Source organism: Apodemus sylvaticus, chromosome X (genome assembly GCF_947179515.1).
Source record: "Apodemus sylvaticus chromosome X, mApoSyl1.1, whole genome shotgun sequence".
NCBI lineage: Eukaryota > Metazoa > Chordata > Mammalia > Rodentia > Muridae > Apodemus > Apodemus sylvaticus.
Genome location: NC_067495.1, coordinates 105,358,173 through 105,382,311, shown reverse-complemented (window position 1 = coordinate 105,382,311; position 24,139 = coordinate 105,358,173). Strand labels below are relative to the sequence as shown.

The following is a 24,139-nucleotide window of genomic DNA, read 5'->3' as shown; positions in this document are numbered from 1 at the left end:
AAGACGATGAATTAGACACAAGTTTCCTAAACCAGAACACATGTTGGAAACAGAAATTAAGTCCATCTGCTACTACACCTGATCTTAGCCAAAGGCAAAGAAGCCTTGTCATGTTAAAAATTGGTCATCTTTAGTAAGATTGAGGGTTAATGATTCTGTCCTGGACTTTCAACCTCAACTTTCAACTTGTATGGGTACGGGTACAAGCTATAAATCTTTTTCTTATGCATAAACAAAGGAGTAGGACATGCTTACAAAGGATTGAGATTCAGTTCAATGTTTTCTTTAACCTCACATTAATGTACCCCTCCCCAATTACAAACTGGCAATGAAAAGCAAAAAAGTAGCCACAGGAGAACCGTATTTGATCTGATCAGCAACAGCACGGTATTTCAATCGGTACTTCTCAAATAGGCCAGAATATTTTCAGTAAAAAACGAAAACTATGTAGTTTTTTTTTTTCCTTTCAGTACTCCACAGATTGAACTACTGGACCACACCACATCTCACCCTGAAAACTTACAAACAAGGCACTTTCACGCTTATATTTACCTGCTCAGAAATAGCACGAAAGAGGCAAGAGGCATCCTTGGCAACCACCTTTCGAAACAGCCCTAAACTGCCTAAATATTCATCCATTGATGCCTCATTCAAAGACTTCTGGCCGCAGTACTTTTTCCATCCTTTATGCATTGTGCATGGGATGAGGAGAAAGGTACAGAGGGGTGGAAAAGAGGAAAACACAGATGCAGGGAAGACTAGGCAGTGGCCACAAGTACTCGAGCTTGTGTAGGCAGGTATCCGAAGCAGCTCAAGGTCTAGGCAGAAGGCAGTTGCAGTTGCGGCAGGGCTGAAGAATCCTGGCACTTCCCAGAAGCACAAGCAAGAGGCTGACTGGCGCAGGACAAGACAGGACCCTGTGGAAAAACAAAAACGAAGAGCAGATGCTCCAAAGAGTAAGAAACTTGAGACAAGGGAGGAAGAAGGTACACAGTTACAGAAAGGTGGGACACAAAATCAGCTGAAGACATAAAGTGACCAAGCAACGGATCTCTGGAAATCTAAGAGCTCGGGAAAGCTACAACCTCGGGGAGGCTGCAAAGGAGATTACAAAGACTCAGGTGTGTAAAACTGCCTACTCCACAAGCAGCTTTGAGATCACTCCCTGAATTCCCAAATAGTTTCTGTCCTACAGGTGCCCTCCAGGGTTTCAGGGTAGGGATGGGGGTGGGGTTTAACTAATTCCCTTTAGTATTTAAGAACATCTTTTTTTAAAAGACAAAGGGGCAGGGTCTCCAACAGTTGGAACAAAGATTGCCAAGCAACTAACAGGTTGACTATTACAGGTAAGAGAATACCAGAATAATTCTAGATAAAATTGTCTATAGGACCACTAATAAGTTTACTAATTACGCTAGGAAACCGAAGATCTTGAGGAATGTTAGGTTACTGCATACTACTACTAAAAACAGAGAAAAGTGAAAACAATGAAAATGAGATACAGCTCAGCAGTTAAAAGCACATGCAGCAAAGTACTTCCCAGCACCAATGTCAAGAGGGTCACAACAACCTGCAATTCCTCCATTATCCATGTGCGTCTGCACCCACATGTGCATACCCACAAAAGCAAACATATTATTAAAAATAAATCTTTACAATGTGTAAAATGGAAACAGCATGAAATATCTTACACAAAAACTGTCAAAAATGTAATTTAAAATTTGCTTTTTTTTGATGGCATATTATTGACATGTTGGATATGTTAGGTGTGTTTTAAAGTGTTCTCAGGGTACTTTGCCAGGGAAAAGGTGCTCTGAGTAGGGTAGGGGACTGGAGTACTGCTTCTATTATTTCATTCTGGCAACAAGTGTCTTATTTTTATTTAAAATGCCAAAATACAATCTCCTTCAGTGTTTAAAAAAAGATTTAGGGACATAAAGCTCAGTGATAAAGCCTGAACACTAGGACATTCCATTCAATACCAGCACCATAAATAAGTGAATAAATAAGTCAAATCTTGCTTTTTCCTATTGGTCTGGAGTTGTTAAACTTGTGTTTTTCCACTTGTGCAATGATTTCACACTAAATCAAATATGTAAATTCTTATCTACACAGGTTTAATTACAAAAAAAACAATAAAGGTATACTGTAAAGAAAAAAACCTTGACTTCAGAGATGTTCCAATGACTGCAGTCTATAGGAAAATCATGGATCATTACTTGTAAATTAAGAATGAAATAAAAATCACCAGGCAGTGGTGGCGCACACCTGTAATCCCAGCACTCTGGGAGGCAGAGGCAGGTGGATTTCTGAGTTCGAGGCCAGCCTGGTCTACAGAGTGAGTTCCAGGACAGCCAGGGCTACACAGAGAAACCCTGTCTCAAAAAAAAAAAAAAAAAACAAAAAAAAATGAAATAAAGTCATGGTAGATAAGGAATAAAACCTTGACTTTCCTTACCATTCAGTTTTCATATTACTTTTTTTCTAAAGAAACCAGAATACTTTTTGTAAAAGTTATGAACCATTCATTCTGTTTCATGATCACCAATTCACCAAGAACAACTAATTTAAGCTTACAGTTAAAAAAGTTGATTTTGTCATAGTCTACAAATAAAGACAAAATACAAATTATTTATATCTATTGAACTTAAAACCAAACATGAGTATAAAACTTCAACAAATACTATTTATATACTTCCATTTGAGAAAAGAAATGGAAGGGAAAGAGCCAGCAAGATGATCAGAATATAAGCAAAACCTAGAAACAAAGATGAGAGAGACAAGAGAAAGAGAAGAAGTACACACTAGGAAAGCAAACAACAGATATGAAGAGGTCATTTTATTTTGACAAAGGTAATACAAACGATGATTCAATAAAGTATTTATATCAGATAGTGCAAGAATTGATCATTCTAGGGCAAAAATTAGCCCTAGACCCGAATCTCTCATCTTGTTTTCTTAATTAATGCAAAGCAGACCAGATCTAAATGTCAAATAAAAGCTTCTGTATTTATCCTTCACCAGCCACCTCCCAAGAGGGGGTAAAGCAGCAAGAGAAAAGCTGCAAGCCAGCCTCCCTGTGCCCTTTGTATTTTAGCTTCTGAACTACAAATATTTGGAAATCAATGCATAAAAGTTCTTTAAAATGTTTTAAGAAGATTGGCAGTGGTGGCACATGCCTTTAATCCCAGCACTTGGGAGGCAGATTTCTGAGTTTGAGACCAGCCAGGTCTACCGGGTGAGTTCCTGTTCAGCCATGGCTACACAGAGAAACCCTGTCTTTAAAAAAAAATGTTTTAAGAAAAAAACAAGACCGTAGGATAGGCAGAATTATTTTTTAAAACCACACAGACTGAACTTTGACAAAATTAACTTTTGTTCTGCAAATAAAAATGTTAGCCAGTCATGGCACACGCATGTGATCCCAGCACTCTGGGAGGCAGAGGCAGGCAGATTTCTGAGTTCTAGGCCAGTCTGGTCTCGAAAAAAATAAATCCAAAATAAATAAATAAATAAATAAATAAATAAATGTTAGGTGAGTGGCATTATAAGTTATAAATAAGGGTAAGAACAGCTACATATTGCATATCTAACAAAAATGTATTGAAAATATATATTTAAAAACTACTTAAAGTGGACTGGTCTCGAAAAAAATTAATCCAAAATAAATAAATAAATAAATAAATAAATAAATGTTAGGTGAGTGGCATTATAAGTTATAAATAAGGGTAAGAACAGCTACATATTGCATATCTAACAAAAATGTATTGAAAATATATATTAAAAAACTACTTAAAGTGGACTGGGGATGTAGCTCAGTTGATACAGTCTTTACTTAACATGATACAGAACCTAAGTTTAATCCACCACATAAACCTGAGGCACCACATAAATGTGGCAAGATGGCACAAACCAGGAATCTCAGCTCTTGAGTAGCAGAGGTGGGATTTCAGAAGTTCACAATCACCAGAGGCTACACAGTGAGTTTGAGTCTGGTCTTTACTACAAAAATAAAGTCAACAATCAACAATCCCATTTTTTAAATGGGCAAACTAATTTTAGTATGTTTTACTAAATACAATGGAGGGGGAACTATCAACATAGTAAGAGTGCTTGCCTTAGGTGCAATATCCCAGCTTTGGGAGCTAGCTGAAAGAGGAACAGGATGTTTAAGGTTATTCTCTATTAAAGGGAGTTTGAGGCCAGCCTGAGCTAGAGTCTCTGTCAATAAAAAGGAGAGGAGGAGTAAAAATGGCTACTAAGTAGTTAATTGTTCAGTAGGATTAGATATTAGGGAAATTAAAATAAAAATCACAGTGAGACAATTACAATTATTATACTGGGATAGCTATATAGCAAGCATGAATTGTGGAGAAACTAGCCCTAAAAGAAACAGATGCAAAAGGTATGATTCCAAAACACAGGACTCTGTTTAAAAAAATGAAATATGCCAAAATGGCAAATATAGATAGAAATCAGATTACTAGTTATCTGGGGTTTTGGAACAAAGAGTCATTGGAAACAAACTAGCACAATCTTTTTAGAATGATAAAAATCTGAAAATCTCCTAATGGTTTCACTGAATTATACTTTTGTTTTTTGACAGGGATGCTCTATATAACTCTGGCTGTCTGGGAACTCCCTTTGTGAACCAGGCTGGCCTCAAACGCCTTCTACTTTCCTGTCTATATATATCGTTTTAAAACTGGTTAATTTCTAACATCCACTTTAAGGTTAAAATTTAAATGATTTTTTTTAATATATGCAGTTATGCATCCATCAAAATTTAGGACTTTCACTTGAAAATGAAACCTGTATCTTACAGACAACCACCTCTAATTATCCTACAAATGCTGGGTAACTACTAATGTAGAGATATTCTGGACAGTTCAAATAAATGTAAACCTACATTATATGTTACTGTGTGAGTGGCTTTTTTTTTTTTTTTTTTTTGGTTTTTCAAGACAGGGTTTCTCTGTGTGGCTCTGGCTGGCCTTGAACTCAGAAATCATCGGCCTGCCTCTGCCTCCCAAGTGCTGGGATTAAAGGCGTGCAATGCCGCCGCCACCACCACCTGGCTGTGACTGGCTTCTTAAAATAGCATTGTTTTTCAATCAACATCCAACTACACTGTCATATACTTCACTATTTCAATCCATTTCAAACCCTAATTTAACTATTTATCAGCTAATAGAAATTTGGTTATTTTCATTTTACACTATTAGGAGACCTGATATAAACATTTTTAAGTTTTTTTTTAAATATATATATAGTGAGTACACTATCACTATATTCATATACACATGAGGGCATTGGATCCCATTACAGATGGTTGTGAGCCACCATGTGGTTACTGGGAACTCAGGACCACTAGTTAAGAGCCAGTGCTCTTAACCACTGAGCCATTTCACCAGCCACCCATTTCTAAGTTTTTGAACAGTCATATATTCTCAGTTCTCTTGAATCATATGGCTATGCTATTATCACTGGAGGGAGAGTCAAATTATAGTCTACCTTTTGATTTAAGCAATTCTATTAGTCAGGATGTCCTATTCCACTATTGTTTTGATTTGCAGTGCCCAGAGGGCCCATAACATTAAGAACCTTTTAATATGTTTTTCAGACATTTGGATTTTTTGTTTTGGGTTTTTGGGGTTTGTTTTTTTGTAGTTCACCCCCGACTCAACATCAAAATAAGGCCTTGATCATACTAGACATATATTCTACCATTCTCCTAAACCTCTTGGGCCAAGTTTTTTCTATTTTTAATGAAATACCAGTATATTCATTTTGGAATATGACTAATTTTTTAAAAATCTACCTAAATCAGGTTGACAAAGATGGAAAACTGAAATTCTCATGTTGCTGCTGAGAACATGAAATATCATGGTCACCTAGTTTAACAGTTTCTTACAAAATTAAGCACAGAAATTGCCATATGATCTAATAATTCCACTTCTGGGTGTCTATTTGGGAGAAATTTTCACACATAAATCTACTCATGAATGTTGACAGTACCTTTAGCCAGTCATGATCCATCAAAACTAGAAACCATTTCAGCATGCACTAATATATCCAGACAATAAATTGTGGACAGTAATACAAAAAATGAAATGCAGAGGCAGGCGAATTTCTGAGTTCGAGGCCAGCATGGTCTACAGAGTGAGTTCCAGAACAGCCAGGGCTATACAGAGAAACCCTGTCTCAAGGGGGAAAAAAGGAAAAAAAAACACCAATTTTTTAAACACCAATATGGAAAAGACAAATTTTAACTAAGAAAAATATGTAAGTTGTTGCCAGGTATTAAGAATTGCAAGAAAAGTTTGCTGGTGGTGGCCAATGGCTTTAATCTGAGGCCAGCTTTGTCTACAAAGTGAGTTCTAAGACAGCCAGGAATATGTAAAGAAACCCTGTCTCAAAAAAAAAGGGTTGCAGGGAAAGGTTAACTACAAAGGGATGGCTAGAAGAAATGCATGATGGCAATTACGTTGTTCTGTTTTCTTGACAGAGATACTGGGCTTATTATTCATTTGTCTGAAAAAGAAAAAAATATGCCAGGCTGTACATGGCAGCTTTCACCTGTAACCCTGACACTCAGGAGACCAAGATAGAAGGATACAGATACAAAGAATTCAAGGTCAGCATAGGGTACAGTGAAAAGCTATCAAATTCTAATATGTTAATTTAATTTGAAATTTGGAAATAAAAATCAGAAAGGATAGAATTTAAAGTTGAGCTCAATGAAAGAGCCCACATCTAAAAAATATATGCCCAAAATGAGAAGATATGATGATATAATAAAAATCCTAGCACTACAAGGTAAACAGTTACCCATAGTGAAGTTGAAAGAGATCAAGAAGTATGTATATAGGTAGGACACTGAAAAAAAAAGATCACCAGCACTAAACATAAGGAAGTTACTGAAGTTAAGGCAAAGGCTAAAGAAATTATCTTAAAACATTTATCATGTTAAAATAGGCCCTATATACCCCCCAAAAGACACAACTTTAAATAGCTATTAATTTCTCCACAGGAAAAAAAAACCAAATTAACAAAGCAATAGAGAGCTGTGGATAGCTGTCAATTGGTACAGTGTAAATAAATGAACCCCTGGATTTTGACTCTAGTACCACATAAATGGGGCATAATGCCACATGTCTTTTATGCCCAACACATGAACAGTAGAGGCAAAAGGAAAAGTTCAAGGTCGTTAAAGACCATTCTAGGGTACATGAAACCCTGTCAGAAAAACAGAAAAAGATACGCAGGTGAAAAATTACCGTGCCACAAATGGATGACCAAAAATAAATTTCTAGATACCAACAATCTACTCAGACTAAATCACAAAGAGAAAAAACCCTTTTGGAAATAAAATTGAACGTAAAGGTAAATAAAATTTAAGTAATAAAATATCAAACAAAATTAATGGAACATGTAGGAAATAAGAAAATGTTAGTGTAAATAACAGGCTGGAGAGATGGCTCAGCACTGGTTAAGAGCACTGCCTGCTGTTCCAAAGGTCCTGAGCTCAAATCCCAGCAACCACATGGTGGCTCACAACCATCCATAACGAGATCTGATGCCCTCTTCTGGAGTGTCTGAAGATAGCTACAGTGTACTTACATATAATAATAAATAAATCTTTACTTTTTAAAAGTAAATGTAAATAACATGTAAGCAATAAATGTCTCCTGACAAAGTCAAGTGCTAGAGATACAACCAAAGGCCTTGGGTTCAGTCTCCAGCACCACACAGCACGCTCACCCACATACAAAAACAAATATAAAAGACCATCAGGATTTGAATAAATTAAGAAAATATAGTGTAATAAAATGGAATACTATTCAATCTTTTAAAAGTAGAAACCACCATTTCTGGTAATTTAAACAAAAGTTTTCATATCTTGAGTATTAGTGTAAGTGAAATAGATTAGGCACAAATATATGACATTGTTGGAATGTAAAGTTGAAATCATAGAAGCAATAGTTAATCAGTTGACACCCTGAGTAGTTAATGGAGAATAGGAAATTGTTTAAATGGCACAAAATTTTAGCTTTGAGATGCATGTTTGAAGTCTAGTAACATCATGATGAGCAGCTGATAATATATATTTCAAATTATCACCATATATTTCACATATTTCACCACGAAAATAATAAGTAAAAGAAAGGATAAATTAGCTTGATTTAAATCATTGCACAGTGCATGCAGGTCAATATGACTCTATACTCTAAAATATATAAATACTTGTAATTAAAAATATTAATTCTAGTAGTTTCAGCATTTAGGCCTATAGATATTGAAGATCAAAAGAACTTTTGTAAACTATAAAACAAGCAAAATACTAGAACTTTGGGTGTTTGTTAAAAAATTGCATATAAAATATAGGTACAAGAGATATATCAGAAATGACAAAGTATAGCTTACAGTTAACTTAGTAAAATGGGATCTTTTTAAGACTGATGGACCAAATTTTAGACTATCCTTAGACCATCCTTGATATCAAGCTGTACTACAGAGCAATAGTGATAAAAACTGAATGATACTGGTACAGAGAGAAGCAGGAAGATCAATGGAATAGATTTGAAGACCCAGAAATGAACCCACAGAGCTATGGTCACTTGATCTTCGACAAAGGAGCTAAAACCTTCCAGTGGGGGAAAAAAACAGCATTTTTAACAAATGGTGCTGGTTCAACTGGCAGTCAGCACTTAGAAGAATGAAAATTTACCCATTCTTATCTCCTTATACAAAGCTCAAGTCTAAGTGGATCAAGGACCTCCACATAAAACCAGAAACACTGAAACTAAGAGAGGAGAAAGTGGGGAAAAGCCTGGAACACATTGGCACCGGGAAATTTCCTGAACAGAACACCAATGGTTTATGCTGTGAGATCAAGAATTGACAAATGGGACCTCATAAAATTGCAAAGCTTTTGTAAGGCAAAGGACACTGTCAATAGGACAAAATGGCAATCAACACATTGGGAAAAGATCTTTATGAATCCTATGTCTCATAGAGGGCTAGTATCCAATATATACAAAGAACCCAAGAAGTTAGACTCCAGAGAGCCAATTAACTCTATTTAAAAAAAAAATGGGGGTACCGAGCTAAACAAAGATTTTTCAACTGAGGAATATGGAAAGGTTGAGAAGCACCTAAAGAAAGGTTCAACATCCTTAGTTATCCGAGAAATGCAAAAAACAACACTGAGTTTCCACCTCACACCAGTCAGAATGGCTAAAATCAAAAATTCAAGTGACAGCAGATGCTGATGAGGATGTGGAGAAAGAGGAACACTCCTCCACTTCTGGGGTGATTCCAAGCTGGTACAACCACTCTGGAAATCAGTTTGGTGGCTCCTTAAAAAATTGTACATAGTACTACCTGAAGACCCAGCTATACCACTCCTGGGCATATACCCAGAAGATGCTCCAACATGTAATAAGCATACATGCTCCACTATATTCATAGCAGCCTTATTTATAATAGCCAGAAGCTGGAAAGAACCCAGATGTCCCTCAACAGAGGGATGAATACAGAAATTGTGGTATATTTATACAATGGAATAGTACTCAGTTATTAAAAACAATGAATTCATGAAATTCTTAGAGAAATGGATGGAACTAGAAAATATCAGGCTGAGTGAGGTAACCCAATCACAAAGGAATACACATGGTATGCACTCACTGATAAGTGGGTATTAGCTCAGAAGCTTGGAATATCCAAGATACAATTCAACAGACCACAGAAAGCTCAAGAAGAAAGAAGACCAAAGTGTGGGTGTTTTGGTTCTCCTGAGAAGGGGAACAAAATACTTGTAAACATGGAGATAAAGTGTAGAACAGAAACTGAAAAAAAAGTTCATCCAGAGACTGGCCCACCTGGGGATTCATCCCATATACAGTCACCAAACCCCGATACTATTGCAAATGCCAATAAATGCTTGTTGAAAGGAGTCTGATATGGTTGTCTCCTGAAAGGCCCTGCCAGAGCCTTTTAAATAGATGCGGATGCTTGCAGCCAACCATTAGACTGAGCACAGGTACTCAATGGAACAGTTAAGAGAAAGGACTGAAGGAGCTCAAGTGGTTTGCAACCTTATAATAACAACAAAAGTATCAACCATCCAGACCACCCCAACCCCAGAGCTCGCAGGTACTAAGCTCCCAACCAAGGGGTACACATGGCTCCAGCTGCACATTTAGCAGAGGATTGCCTTGTCAGGTATCAATGGGAGGAGAGGTCCTTAGTCCTATGAAGGCTTGACAGATGCCCCAGAGTGGGGGAACTGAGGTCAGGGATGTGGCAGTGGGGTGCCTGGAGGAACACCCTCATAGATGCAGGGGGAGGAAGGATGGGATAGGGGGTTTCCAAGAGTGAGGAAACCTGGAATGGGGATAACATTTGAAATTTAAATAAAGACAATATCCAATAAAACAAAAACGTTATTTCAAGACAATTCCAAAACTTTAATAAATACTACACAAATCTTTGAGATTCACAATGCTAATTAGCAATTTTAAAGGCTTCTGAGGAATGCTTGATGAGCTGTCAGAAGATATATAGTACTAAAGGTTTTGGGAATGATGAAAGTATGAGGAAAAACATGTGAAGGAAATAGTTTCTAAATACAAATATCTGATGAAAATAGCATGCATATATTTGTAAACAGGAAAATCAACTATGATAATTTCTCCATGTAGATTCTATGAATAAACATATACTTAAAAAATAGCACTGTAAAAACCCAAACAGGGTATCTGTGACTAACATAAATGTGTAATTTGGGGGATAGTGATCTAATGTCAAACACTGTTTTAGTACACCAATAAAAGACAATCATGTACTGAGAGTTTAGTGTTCCAATTAGCATTCCCAGATTACTGCCCATTGCTTAGACTCTTAGATAAAGACTACTTCAGAGATAATGAATGTCCCATGTATAGTACACTAAATAAGGAACAATGAATGCATCTGCACTTAGCAAGTGTTAATTTAACCACAACTGTCATTCTTCCTTCCCTATTCTCCCCAAAATAATGTGATTTATTACATCATAAAATTGGCCACAATAATGGTTATCAGAATTACCCATTCCTAATATTTCAAGCAATCCGCCCATAGTACATCATTAAGCAGACAGTAAAGATGTCTTACAGTTATCATGACAAATCATTATACAATGAACATGGAACTGAGGAACTTTCACACTAAGGGTGAAAGGAAAATGCCTACAGTACTTTTTAACATTACTGACTTTAGTCTTTACCGTTTATTTTTTCCTTTGTGTGTCTTAAGTTTCTATAATCAAAATCAAATGCCTGAGTACTTTTGTTATGCCCCAGAACCTTGTAACAAGTTTATTGGCTAGACTTGCAGTATCTCCCAATCATTTCAGCTCATTCTCTCCCAATTATAAGCATTAAATCTAGAACCCCTAATCACTAAGGTCATCTCATAATATCACCTCTTATATACTCAACCATTATAAATTTTCTAGGACTAGTCAAGTCACCTCTGAATCTATCCTTGGTCAATTTACCAACAATCAACATTTTTGTCTCCTGAAAATCTAAACACCACTAATAAAAATATTAAACAGAATCCGGCTTACCCAGTGACTTTAAACTTTATTCAGAAATATTTCAAATGAATTCGTTTTTCATAGCAATCAGTAACAAACTTTTTAGCCTGTTTACACATTTGTACTTCTCAAAATCTCTTCCAAGAGATTGGAACAATCTCTTTAACTGTCTATTTAACTGTCTTATTAATCTCTTTAACAATCTATTTAACTGTCTTAAAATGAATTGTCAACTAAGACAGTCTTCTAGCATTGATCCTACTCAAAGCACTTTTATAAAATTCTAAACAAATCACAAGTTCGAGTTCTATGTAAAGTTATAAGTCATCAAGGAAACGACACATTGAAATTACTACTGCTGAAAAATAGCCAAACTTAAAAAATTTTAAAAATCCCCTAAATTGAAGTAACTTAAAAAATAGTAACTAAAAATGCTAACTTTAAAAGTACTAAAATAGCCAGGCAGTGGTGGCGCATGCCTTTAACCCCAGTACTTGGGAGGCGGAGGCAGGTGGATTTCTGAGTTCGAGGCCAGCCTGGTCTACAGAGTGAGTTCCAGGGCAGCCAGGGATATACAGAGAAACCCTGTCTCGGAAAAAAAGAAAACAGTACTAAAAAAAAAAAAAAAAGTAACTTAAAAAAAAAATGGGCCAGGCAGTGGTGGCACACACCTTTAGTCCCAGCACTTGGGAGGCAGAGGCAGGCAGATTTCTAAATTCAAGGCCAGCCTGGTTTACAGAATGTGTTACAGGACAGCTAGGGCTACAGAGACCCCTTCTCCATAAACCAAACAAACTGAAAATGCAGGACTCAAGTCAAAAGGCTGTTTTCATAAGCAAATTTTCACCTCTGGAGTCTTTTCTCAGTTGAGAACGTACAGAATTCCGATTAATGTTGAAAAACTGTCAAGTAAAAATTGAAGTATCTTGACTTAAAACCCCACAGTAAATATGAATTACCACAATGGTATAGTTAGAAACATAGTTACCACACACCACAAAGGCATAACTAGTGGATAATTAAATCTACATTATGTGTCCTAACAGTTCAGTATTTGAAAAATAGGAAGCCTGGAGCTTTTTCCATGTATCTGAATTTGAATAGATTCTCTGAGTAGTCATTCAAGCCATAAAGTCATTAAAAAGATTAAGTGGAGCCAGCAGTGGTGGTGGTGGTGCAGGCCTTTAATCCCAGCACTTGGGAGGCAGAGGCAGGCAGATTTCTGAGTTTGAGGCCAACCTGGTCTACAGAGTTCCAGGACAGCCAAGGCTGCAGAGAAGAACCCTGTCTCGAAAACAAAACAAAACAAAAAAAGATTAAGTGGGTCAGGGGGGTAGGGCGTGCCTTTAATTTTATAAAAGTCCTATTAAACATTAAGATCCTATCCCTGGAAGTGAATACAACCTTTTCGTAAAATTTTATGCAGCTGATAGGGGTCCCAGAGACCTAGTATTGGGTGGGTGGGGGGGTCCCAGATGGCAAATGTTAAAATTAAGTGAACAGATGATATAGCTCAGTGTAGAGTGAATACTTAGCATGTGCAAACACTACTACCTCTATCCAGAAAAAAAGGGGGCCAGTGAAATGGATCCTGAGAAAGCAAGCATCCCGGTACCAAGCCTAGAGACCCACATTTGATCCCAGGAATATGACTAAAGGAGAAAAATGATCCCAATTGTCTTCTGACTTCCACATGCACATGTTCACACATACAAAACATGTAAAAAGAATAACAGCCAAGTCATACTGTTATATTTTTGGATTTTTTCTCTATCATTTAAGACATTGTTAATATTATCACATTCTACCTACATATCTGCATGTACTCATGTGAATTTAGACATGTGTCCTATGGTGAGCTGGGGAACATAAGAGGAAAACCCAAGGCTCTATCCTTACTTTTTACCTCCCTTGGTAACAGGTCTCTTTACCATTCACTATTGTGAATACTAGGCTGCTTAGTTCAATGTCTTCCAGGGATTCTGTCTACGTCTACCAATAGCATCATAGGCACAGGGATTTTAAATACACACCACCATGTCTGACTAACATTTATCCTGAAGATACAAACTCAGGTCCTCACACTTAAAGAGCAATTACTTTTTACTCACTGAAGAATTTCCCCAGCCCTTGTCTATTTTAGAAGAACAAATATTACCAGGAATGGTGGCATGTGCCTGTAATCCCAGGATCAGAAGTTCAAAAGGTGAACATATCTATTTTATTCTGAGTAGCTACTCCATCAATTACTTTGATCTTTTTCGAATTAACTATTAGCTTCTACAAAGTAAACCCATTTTTACTCATATTTGCTTAATACAAAAATGCTCTCTTAAGATTATGATCCTACGAATGCTGATTTTTCTCACCAAAATGTTACATTGTTAGCATTTTTACTCAAAACAACATTTAATGTTTGATTCTTATTAACATTTTTTTTTTTGGTTTTGCCATTCTGTTTTGGTTTTTGGAAACGGTTTCTCTGGGTAGGGTTTCTCCATGTAGACCAGGATGGCCTTATTAACTCAGAGACATATCTGCTTCTGGATACCAAAGATTAGAATTAAAGGCATGCACCACCACTGCCCAGCTTTTGATATTTTGAAATTTTAGAACAAAACTGTGAAGGCTTTTTTTCAAAGTTAGGACTCATTACATATTCAAAGTTAGGGAAACTTCAAACGTAACTAAAATTAGGATCTAGACCCAACTATAATGTTTATGCCACAAAATTCCTTATAATATTGTTTATAGTAAATATATTGGTTTATATTGTTCTACAAATACATGTCATAAATTTATTTTGATTTAATCGTATTCCATGAACAGGATTTAGGGGTATTTTAAAGTGTTGAGAGTTTATTTTTGTAATCCAACAACTTTATCCAAAAATGCAGAAAATTTTTCTGGCTGGCCAGGAGGATAACATTTCAGTGTTGATAAATCCATTGACTGTAACAGCCCAGGAAGCATGCTAAAACAAAAGAAGAAAAATATCAGGTAACATGAGAGAAAATTCTGGAACTTATCTGCTGCCTGTTTCCCATTTGGCGAATGAACAGTTGTGCTGTCAAAACAAAGAATACTATAAAATGTCAAAAGAATTGAATAGATATTCTTATCTGAGTCAAATGAATTGTGTCAGAAATGTCACTTCAAGGAAAATGTTTTTATACTGTTTTGTAATAATACTCTCCAGGACCACACAAATATAAAGTAAAATTTACGAAAATAATAAATGAAACCATAACAAACTTGAGACTGACTGTAATACATCGTTCATGCAAACTGTTGAAAACTTTTTTAAATTTAAATTTATTTAATGTACTTTGATGTTTTACCTGCATGTATGTCTGTGTGAGGGTGTCAGATCCCATAGAACTGGAATAACAGTTGTAAGTTGCCATGTAGGTGCTGGGAATTGAACTAGAGTCCTTTGGAAGAGTAGCCATTACTCTCAACCACTGAGCCATCTCTCTGCCCCATGAGAAAACTTTTTTACTGAAAACTATCTTGAATTGTTAACTAAGGAAATCAGTATTTGATCACTCACCATGCATGTTAGAAATAAGGTTCTAAACAACACCATATAACTATTACTTCAGAAACTATTAAATTAAAAAGTCAGCTAAATTACAACAGCCATACCACCATCCAACATAGGTTTGGAGAAAATAAATGATTTAACTACACCAAAAATATAATAAATGCTTCTTGATACTTTCATTTGAATAACTTTTCTAGAATAAAGTTTCTAAAACTATTTAAAAGAAAAAGGAGGGGCAAAAAGATGTTCAGAGGATAAAGGTGATTGCCACCAAGCCTGAAGATAATGAAATCAATCCCCAGGACCCACATGGCAGGATAGAATTAACTCTTTAAAAGTTGTCTTCTACCCTTCATGTGTACACCACAGCACACATACATAAATGATTGTTCTCAAAAAGGAGACATATAGATTTTTTCATCCTGCAGAAAAAGTTAGGATGTCTACACACAAATGTTTTCTCTTTTATAATATACTAAGAACAACAATAAAAAATCAGAGCTAAGCAGCTAGCATAGTGGTCAGTACCTATCTAGACATCTCAAAAAACTCTGAGGCTGAAGCATAAGAATCAGGAATTTGAGGTTAGCCTGGGAGAGTCTCCCTCCCTACCCCCAAAAATGCTGACACATTTTGAATGAAAATAGTTTTTCAATAAGTCCTTGAAATATTAGATCCCTTAAGATGTTAGGAAGATGTGTTCCTGTTTTAAAGTGGTGTTATCAACTTTTAATGGTATCAACAAAGGGTAGATAACAACAATTATGTGAACCATTCCTAGCTTTCCTTCTGACTCAATGTACCAATTCTTTTCCTCTATCACTATACAGATGAGCACACCATTAACTTTCTTCCTAGAATACACATTGAATCTGTCTTCTCCCACTAAGAACATCATAGCATATAACAAGTGTTCCACATGTAATGAATGCACAAGTATATAGCAAATGTCTGAAAGAAATAGGAAAAAGAATCCAAAGAAACACTTAACGTGTTCTAACTTTTTTGAAAAGCACGATTTTATTGAAAAAGTAAAAGCCTTTTATGATAAAATTGAAGATTTACATAGAAAATATATCTGATAAAATAGAAGAGATATATAGAAAAACACGTTAAAATTGACAATTTTCATGGAAAATTGATGAGTAAATTGGTATCCATAAAAAACATTGCTAAATTCATTGAAAAGGGAAATAGAAACATTTTATGACAGAACTGAAGATTTATGTGGAAAACATTTCTGATAAAATTGTAGAAAAATGTAGAAAACATGGTAAAATTGATTATCATGGAAAATTTTATATAGATATAATAATGATAGGCATAAAAGTATTAGTAAGTTGATAGAAAGTGGAATGATAAACATTTTCTGATAAACTTGCAGATTTACTTGGAAAATATTTCTGATAAAAATTGTTCTTTTTTTGGATTTTTCGAGACAGGGTTTCTCTATGTAGCCCTGGCTGTCCTGGAACTCACTCTGTAGACCAGGCTGGCCTTTGACTCAGAAATCCACCTGCCTCTGCCTCCCAAGTGCTGGGATTAAAGGCATGCGCCACCACTGCCCAGCCTATTGTTCTAACTTTTCTATTAAGATACAGATATAACATAAAATTAATTTCTTTCTCTATAAGGTCATTTACTTTAAAATGCCAAATTAGAAAAGTTTTTACAATCAAGCAGGTGGCAATTACTGACCTGACCCTTTGGCAAGCTTCTAGTGTCCCAAAGAAGAACAGAAAAACAGCATTTTTCTTCAAGCTTCTATTGCGATGCTGATGAGTTCCTATGGAATTCTAATCCACTTCATAAAGCAATATTTCTTACCAGATCCCTTTGCTTAAAGAGCTTAAGTGGCTTCTCATTAAACATAAAATAATATTAGAACTTTCACAGGAGCTATGCCCTACCAGCTTCACACTTACTCTTGGTTACAATGCTCCTACCATATAAACCTTCCCTGGTCATCAAGCATTCCAAATTCGAAGTTCATTTCTAAGTTAAGGCTTTTATAAACTCTGATCTTCACATAACTGGCTCTTCCTTCTAATTTAGGACTCACATTCAAACTAAGGGCTATAACCACTCTTGAGGTATACCTAATTCTTCCTTATCCCAGATTTGGTATCACCCTGTCTTTTTATCTGTAGTTCACCATGCGAAATTCTACCACCATAAGATAAATACAATGTTTGCCACTTATCCTGAGCACTTAAAACAGTACACATTTTTTTTTTTTTTTTAGTTTTTGTTTGTTAGTTTTCTAGATTTTTTTCTTCTTTTTTTGGCTTTTTGAGACAGGGTTTTTCTGTATAGCCTTGGCTGTCCTGGAACTCACTCTGTAGACCAGCCTGGCCTCGAACTCAGAAATCCACCTGCCTCTGCCTCCAAAGTGCTGGAATTAAATACATGTGCCACCACTGCCTAGCAGTACCCACTTTTTATTAGGTAGAAAAGAATATGTGAATGAATATAATTAATTTAGGGCTTCCAGTGAAGTTACTAAAAAAGTCAAATCTTAACTGACAACTAAAATTTATTATATACATATATATGACACTGTCAAAATCACCTAATTATCCCTTAATTAATATAAACAGGGACCTTCTTTAAACACTAAAAACCTGAGTAGTGAACTACAATACAATTCTTGGAACCGGGCAATTCCATATGTACATTCACACATTCAAATTCACATACACTGAGTAAGCAATAAACAGGAAAAGACAAGGCAAAGAACACAGTCAAAGCAATAGACAAATGAAATGTTTTGGTTGAGAAAAATCAAAATATAATTGATGAGTATGAAAAAGATAAAAAAAAATCATTATGGTCTAAGCAGATGGCTAATAACAGCAGGGGAAGGAGGAATTAAGGGAAGAGAACAATAGATCAGTTTCTAGTATACCTGCAGGTACAATAGAAGAGATGGCCTTCTTTGTGTAACTGCTTTGCCAGTTCAAATTGATGATTGTTCATTAACTTTTCATTTACAACTACCACAAGTGGTTTGCCTTTTTCCAGACTCTCCAAACAGCTTCCTGCACCTGCAAAAATAAAATCTATTAATTCAATTTTTGTAAAGTTATGATACTATTATTATAGTTTTTATTCTAAACTTGAATAATTTAATCATTGCCACAGTTTTAATTCTAACTGAAGCTGGGCAGTGGTGGCGCACACCTGTAATCCCAGCACTCTGGGAGGCAGAGGCAGGCGAATTTCTGAGTTTGAGGCCAGCCTGGTCTACAGAGTGAGTTCCAGGACAGACAGAGCTATACAGAGAAAACCTGTCCGAAAAAACCAAATCCAAAAAAACCAAAAATTCTAATTAAATAATTTAGTCCACAAGACTGTATAAACCAAATGACAAGTATAGGTCAGGTTTAATGGCACATGTCTCAAATCCCAGCATATGGGAGACTGAAGGAGAAGGTTCATGGATTTCAGAGACTTAATATACAAAAAGAATTCAAAGCAGGGCTAATGGCATAAACATAAACATACTATGATGCTATACATTTTAGTAATGTTTCAATCCTTTGACTTGTTTGCTTCCTTGGGACATGGTCTTTCTGTCAACCCTTGCTGGCTGTCCTAGAAATCTTTGTAGACCAGAATGGACTCAAAGACCAACCTGTCTCTGCCTCCCAAGTGCTGGGATTAGAGGTGTGTGGAGAGCTTTGTACCACTACCACCCAGGAGTAATATCTATTTCTAAGGAATTTTCTCTCCTCAAATTAGTCTTTGGAAAAAAAAATCATGTTCTCCACAAATACCCATAACAATAAAAACTACACTTATCTGTACAAAATAACTTTTAAAGTACTAGGAATCTCAGGAACTCCATCAGGTTGATTCTCTGAAAGTTCCAAATTATTAAAACTATAAGTATAAAATATATATTTAAAATGTAAGATTTTCTAACTCTATGCTGTATCTCTGAATGCATAAGTATAAAATTTTAATTTTACCACAAGCTACATAAGAAGAAAATGCTACTGCATTTATTTTACATACATTCAACAGAAATATTAAAAAGACAATGTCTTTTTTAAAGATTTATTTAATTTGCCAGGGCAGTAGTGGCACACGCCTTTAATCCCAGCACTTGGGATGCAGAGGCAGGTGGATTTCTGAGTTGAAGGCCAGCCTGGTCTATAGAGTGAGTTCCTGGACAGCCAGGGCTACACAGAGAAACCTGCCTCAAAAACAAAAAACAAAAAACAAAAAAAGATTTATTTAATTTATATATATGAGTACACCATCGATGTCTTCAGACACACCAGAAGAGGGGATTGGATCCCATTACAGATGGTTGTGAGCCAGCATATGGTTGCTGGGAATTGAACTCAGGACCTCTGGAAGAACAGTTAAGTGGCTCTTAATCACTGAGTCATCTCTCCAGTCCATAAAGAATCTTTCAATGGCAATTTCTACAACTACAATAGTACCACTAAAAGTTATAATGTCCTTCAGATCTAAGCCCAAACATTTATTTCAGCTTAAAATGTCATTATTATTGCATACATTATCTTTCCCCTGTGTTTACAGTTTTCTACTATAAAACTGGGCTAAAATAACTTCATAGTCTTCTCTTACCAAGAAATATCCTGCTTTCCACTAATGTTCTCTATATTCAAGTCAATCAAAGAATTCTAGTAAAATCGGGGTTGTGATGAATTAATTCTCTGTAATTAACTTACATATTTTTGAGACAGGGTCTCAGGTAATCACAGGTGTAAGTCATGGAGCTCGGCTTTTATTGTGGTTGTAAGGATTGCAGCTAGGACTTTTCACATGATAGACAAGTACCTTATCAGTGAATTGCATCTAGCCCTCTGGAATTCAATCTGAAAAAGTCTGTTACTTCTTATAAAACAGACCCCCCCACCGCCCAGGATTCTCAGATACTTTACCTGCGTGGCTAATGACAAGATCAGCTTGCTGAAGGTCTTCTTTCAAAGAATCCTTATACCTGTAAACATCCAGAGTGAATGACTCAGTACTGAATGGCTCAGGCACCACAGTGCCTCTACCAATTTGGAGGACAAGTTGGTTGTAACCCAGACTCTTGAGGACCTAAAAAAAGGAAAATAAGATAACAAGGAGCTTTTAAATTTCTTTTTTTCCAGAACACCAGTCAAGCAAGGCCCAAGTTGCAGCTCAAAAGCAGCAGCCAGACATGTGAAAGCCATCTGTGACCTACCAGTTAGTTTTCGAACTTAACCCTTTTTCCCCTGTCTGGGCACAGCCAAGGAACCTCACTACCCACCAGCTGGTGGAGCACAGAACCACCAAGTGTACCTTGGATGAGGAGGAGTGGAGAACTAGGCAAGAACCAAGGGAAGAGCTTGTTTAGTAGGTCCCACCAGTTGAGCCAAGACTGAGCATTAGGTCACCGAGGGAGCCACCCGAGGCAAAGGCCCTCTTTACCTGTACAGGAGTCCACACATCAACGCTTCTGGGCAATCAGTTACCGGTCTCAAGTCAAGGTGCTCCAGGCTACCCTGCTACCAGGGGGGAAAAGGGGTCTCGCCCAGGCGTCGAGGGGAGGGGGTCGAGAGACGAGGTGTCACGGAGCAACCTGTAACTGACACACGGGAAGGGGGTCGCGCGCCAAGGTGTCACCGGGCAACCTGTAACCGGTGCATAGAACGGGGGGTCGCGCGCTGAGGTGTCGTCACGGGGCAACCTGTAACGGACGCACGGGGAGGGGGTCGCGCGCTGAGGTGTCGTCACGGGGCAACCTGTAACGGACGGCACGGGGAGGGGGGTCGCGCGCTGAGGTGTCGTCACGGGGCAACCTGTAACGGACGGCACGGGGAGGGGGGTCGCGCGCCAAGGTGTCACGGGGCCACCTGTAACGGATGCAAGGGGCACGGGGAGTCTCGAGCTAAGGTGTCACGTGGCAACGTGTTCCCGGCGCGCGGGGAGAGGGGGTCGCGAGCGAAGTTGTCACGTGGCAACCTGTTACCTGGGTGCAGGGAGGGGGTCGCGAGGCACTAGGCAACCCTTTACTGGCCAGCATGGCGGGGGGGGGGGGGGGTGGAAGATACCGAGGGCCGAAGTGCTAAGGGGCAATGTTTACCCGCCTGGGGATGGGGGGCGTGGACCGAGGTGCTGCCGGGAAAACCCGATCTCAGCCTGAGGAGGTTGGGAGGGGGTTACACACGCAGACGCTGCGGGAGGCGGAGGGGGAGAAACCGTGTCTTGCCTGAGGGGGTGGGGCCTCGCGGCCAGAGACACAGTGAGGGAAAACCGGTAGCCAGCCTGGAAGAAATGAGGGGTCTCGGGCCAAGGGTCGGGAGGAGACCGTTTAGGGCTCAAGGGGATGGGGTCAGCGGACCTAGGCGCCTCAGAGCAACCTGTTCCCAAGTTGGAGGGGCTTAAGTGTGGCGGGGGAGTGTCGCGCACGGAGACGCCGCGAGCAAAGACCCTTACTGGCCTAAGAGGGTGGGAGGTCGCAGACCGGGGCGCCAAGGGGCCCCGGACAGAGCTTCAGGGAGGGACCAAGCCAAGGAAGCAAGACGTGGAAGTAGTAGAGGCCGGGGAGGAGGGCCCGAGAGGCGCGGGGCGGTGGGCGGGGAGGGTAGAGGAGACGGAGGAGGGGCGGTGGTAGAGAGAGGCTGTGGAGAGACGGGAGCCGCAGGAAGGAGGCATGACAGTTGTAGGGAAGGCTGTGGGAAGGCCACCGAGGCCGCTGGGAGAGGCTCAAGAGAGAGGAAGAAGAAATGGTGGGGTGAGGAGACTGGCGGAGCTCGGGGCCAGGGCTCCGCGGTCCCCAGAGCCACGGTTGCCCAGCTTCCTTTGAGCCCGTGGCGCCCGGGCAAGGCTAGCAGAGCTTAAGCAGCAAGCACAAACAGCCAGAGCCGCCCGCCACCGGCCGCCAAGCCCAACTCACCTGAACGCAGTCGTTGGCGACCACTCGAGAGACGAGCTCGTCGAAACTGGTGGTCCCGACGGTCACAAACGCTCTCATCGCGCGGGTTCCAGATTCGGAATTCTTGGAGCGGAAGTGACGTAGGTGCCTCGCACCGACGCCGGAGGGGAAACGGGATGGGGAGGAGGCGGAAGTCCATGTGGGGGGCACTCCCGCGTGTGACACGCGTCCGGGAGGGGCGCAAAGCTACACTCGCTAGGGCGTTCCCTCCTTCCCACGGAGGTCCAAAGCGCTTCACGCTTAGAGCCAGCGGGCTGTCCAACTCCCAGCATGGTGGTCAATGCTTTATACCTTTGCAGGTAGCACAGGTATTATCTATCAAAAAGTATGGAAACTTGCCAAGTGTAATCATTACACCCTGAACACCTAATTAAACAGTGTGCTGAAGGCATTGTTTGAGTACAGCACATCTTTCCCTGATAAATCTGAGGTGATCATGTGACAACATAAACGCCCACTGCTCCTAGTTCATATGACCCTTTTGCAATAAGAACGGCTTTTCTCAGGCAAACCTTACCATATCTTTGCGGTGCAATTTTAGCCCTGACATAATAGTTCAGAAGAGTCAAGAGGACTGATTGTTGAGAGCACCAAGTAAGCGATAGATAGAAGATAGGCAGATAATCAAGACCTAAAAAAAGAGAGAGAGAGAAGCCGGCGGTGGTGGCGCACGCCTTTAATCCCAGCACTTGGGAGGTAGAGGCAGGAGGATTTCTGAGTTCCAGGCCAGCCTGGTCTACAGAGTGAGTTCCAGGACAGCCATGGCTACATAGAGAAACCCTGCCTCGAAAAAAACAAAAACAAAAAAAGCATTCAGCTACAGTAAATGATATTGAACTGTTTCTGTTTCGTTTTGTCCTTGCTGGGAAAGTAAGGAAGTGAAGTTTGTTTTGGGGGGATTTTTTGTTTGTTTGCTTTAGATTTTTTTTTTTTCTGAGACAGGGTTTCTCTGTGTAGCCCTGGCTGTCCTGGAACTCACTCTGTAGACCAGGCTGGCCTGGAACTCAGAAATCCTCCTGCCTCTGCCTCCCAAGTGCTGGGATTAAAGGCGTGCGCCACCACTGCCCACTGGGATTGGTGTTTTAATGGACTGTAATAAAAACAAGCTGTAGCACTACTTGGGTCATCAAAGGCTGGGGAAAATGATTTTTCATTTAATACTCCTAATGGGCCAAGTATTATGGTATATAATGCTTAGATGAGTCAAAGTGTTATAACTTTGATATTTTCTTTTAACAGGACCTCAAGATTTCTGAAATGCTTAAATTATATTATTTTGTTTTAACCAATTGGCTTCGACTTCTGCTAGCATGCAACAAAGATTATACTTTCTGAGCCAGAGAAATGGCATCCCAGGGCCCATGTGATGGGTCAAGGGAACCAACTTCTAAAAGTTGTCTTCCAACCTGTGACATGCTCAACATATCACTTGTACCACCCCCATAGAAACGAATAAATAAAGATAATGTTTGTGTTTTAAATTACTCCTTATCAGCTCCGCACTGTTGCACACACCTGTAATCAACTTAGCCAAGATAGGGTGAGAGCCCTGGCCAGGTAACCAACAAAGTTAAGCCACCCACCAACATTCAATAAGCCAGTTATAGAGCTAAGTAGACTGGGAGCAAAAGCTCCTGAGGCATCTGGTCGCAGAGCAATATGACTGCACACACGCAGGCGCACGCGCACCCACGCGAGCGCACGGGCACCCACGCGGGCGCACGGGCACCCACGCGGGCGCAGCGGGCGCGCACACCCCCTGATGCCCAGCTCCACTTTCTTCAGAGTCTACAGGGGCAAGAGGAGCAGCAGTCCCTGCTCTCCCACCAACAGTGAGAGCTTCATGCTGCTCACCAAGAGAAGAAAGTGGTGTCACTTTACTAAACCTGCCAGGACATGGAGTGAGACCTCTGCAGACAAGTCAGCCAAGCAGAGGAGTGGGGAGGAGAGGGACTCCAGCTGCAGCCTGAAACCCTTCAAGCCCAGCTGAAGCTAGGAAACATGTCAAATGGTTCACATTTGCGAAGACCATGAGGGCCTGGTGCCCCACTCCACCCTACCC

General features: G+C 39.2%; 1 protein-coding gene across 7 annotated transcripts in view; it reads right to left on the bottom strand.

Annotated features, from left to right (window-relative positions):
* Nucleotides 1–22,159, bottom strand: part of Alg13 (ALG13 UDP-N-acetylglucosaminyltransferase subunit) — a 49,683-nt gene extending 27,524 nt beyond the window's left edge. For 2 of the 7 annotated variants that reach the window (XM_052170793.1, XM_052170795.1), the window contains exon 1: nucleotides 553–787. In XM_052170793.1, the coding sequence (XP_052026753.1) occupies nucleotides 553–693 (141 nt within the window). In that variant the 5' untranslated portion in view covers nucleotides 694–787. The other 5 variants (XR_007975412.1, XM_052170797.1, XM_052170796.1 and 2 more) reach the window with 5 other exon arrangements.
* Between the last annotated feature and the right edge of the window lie 1,980 nt (nucleotides 22,160–24,139).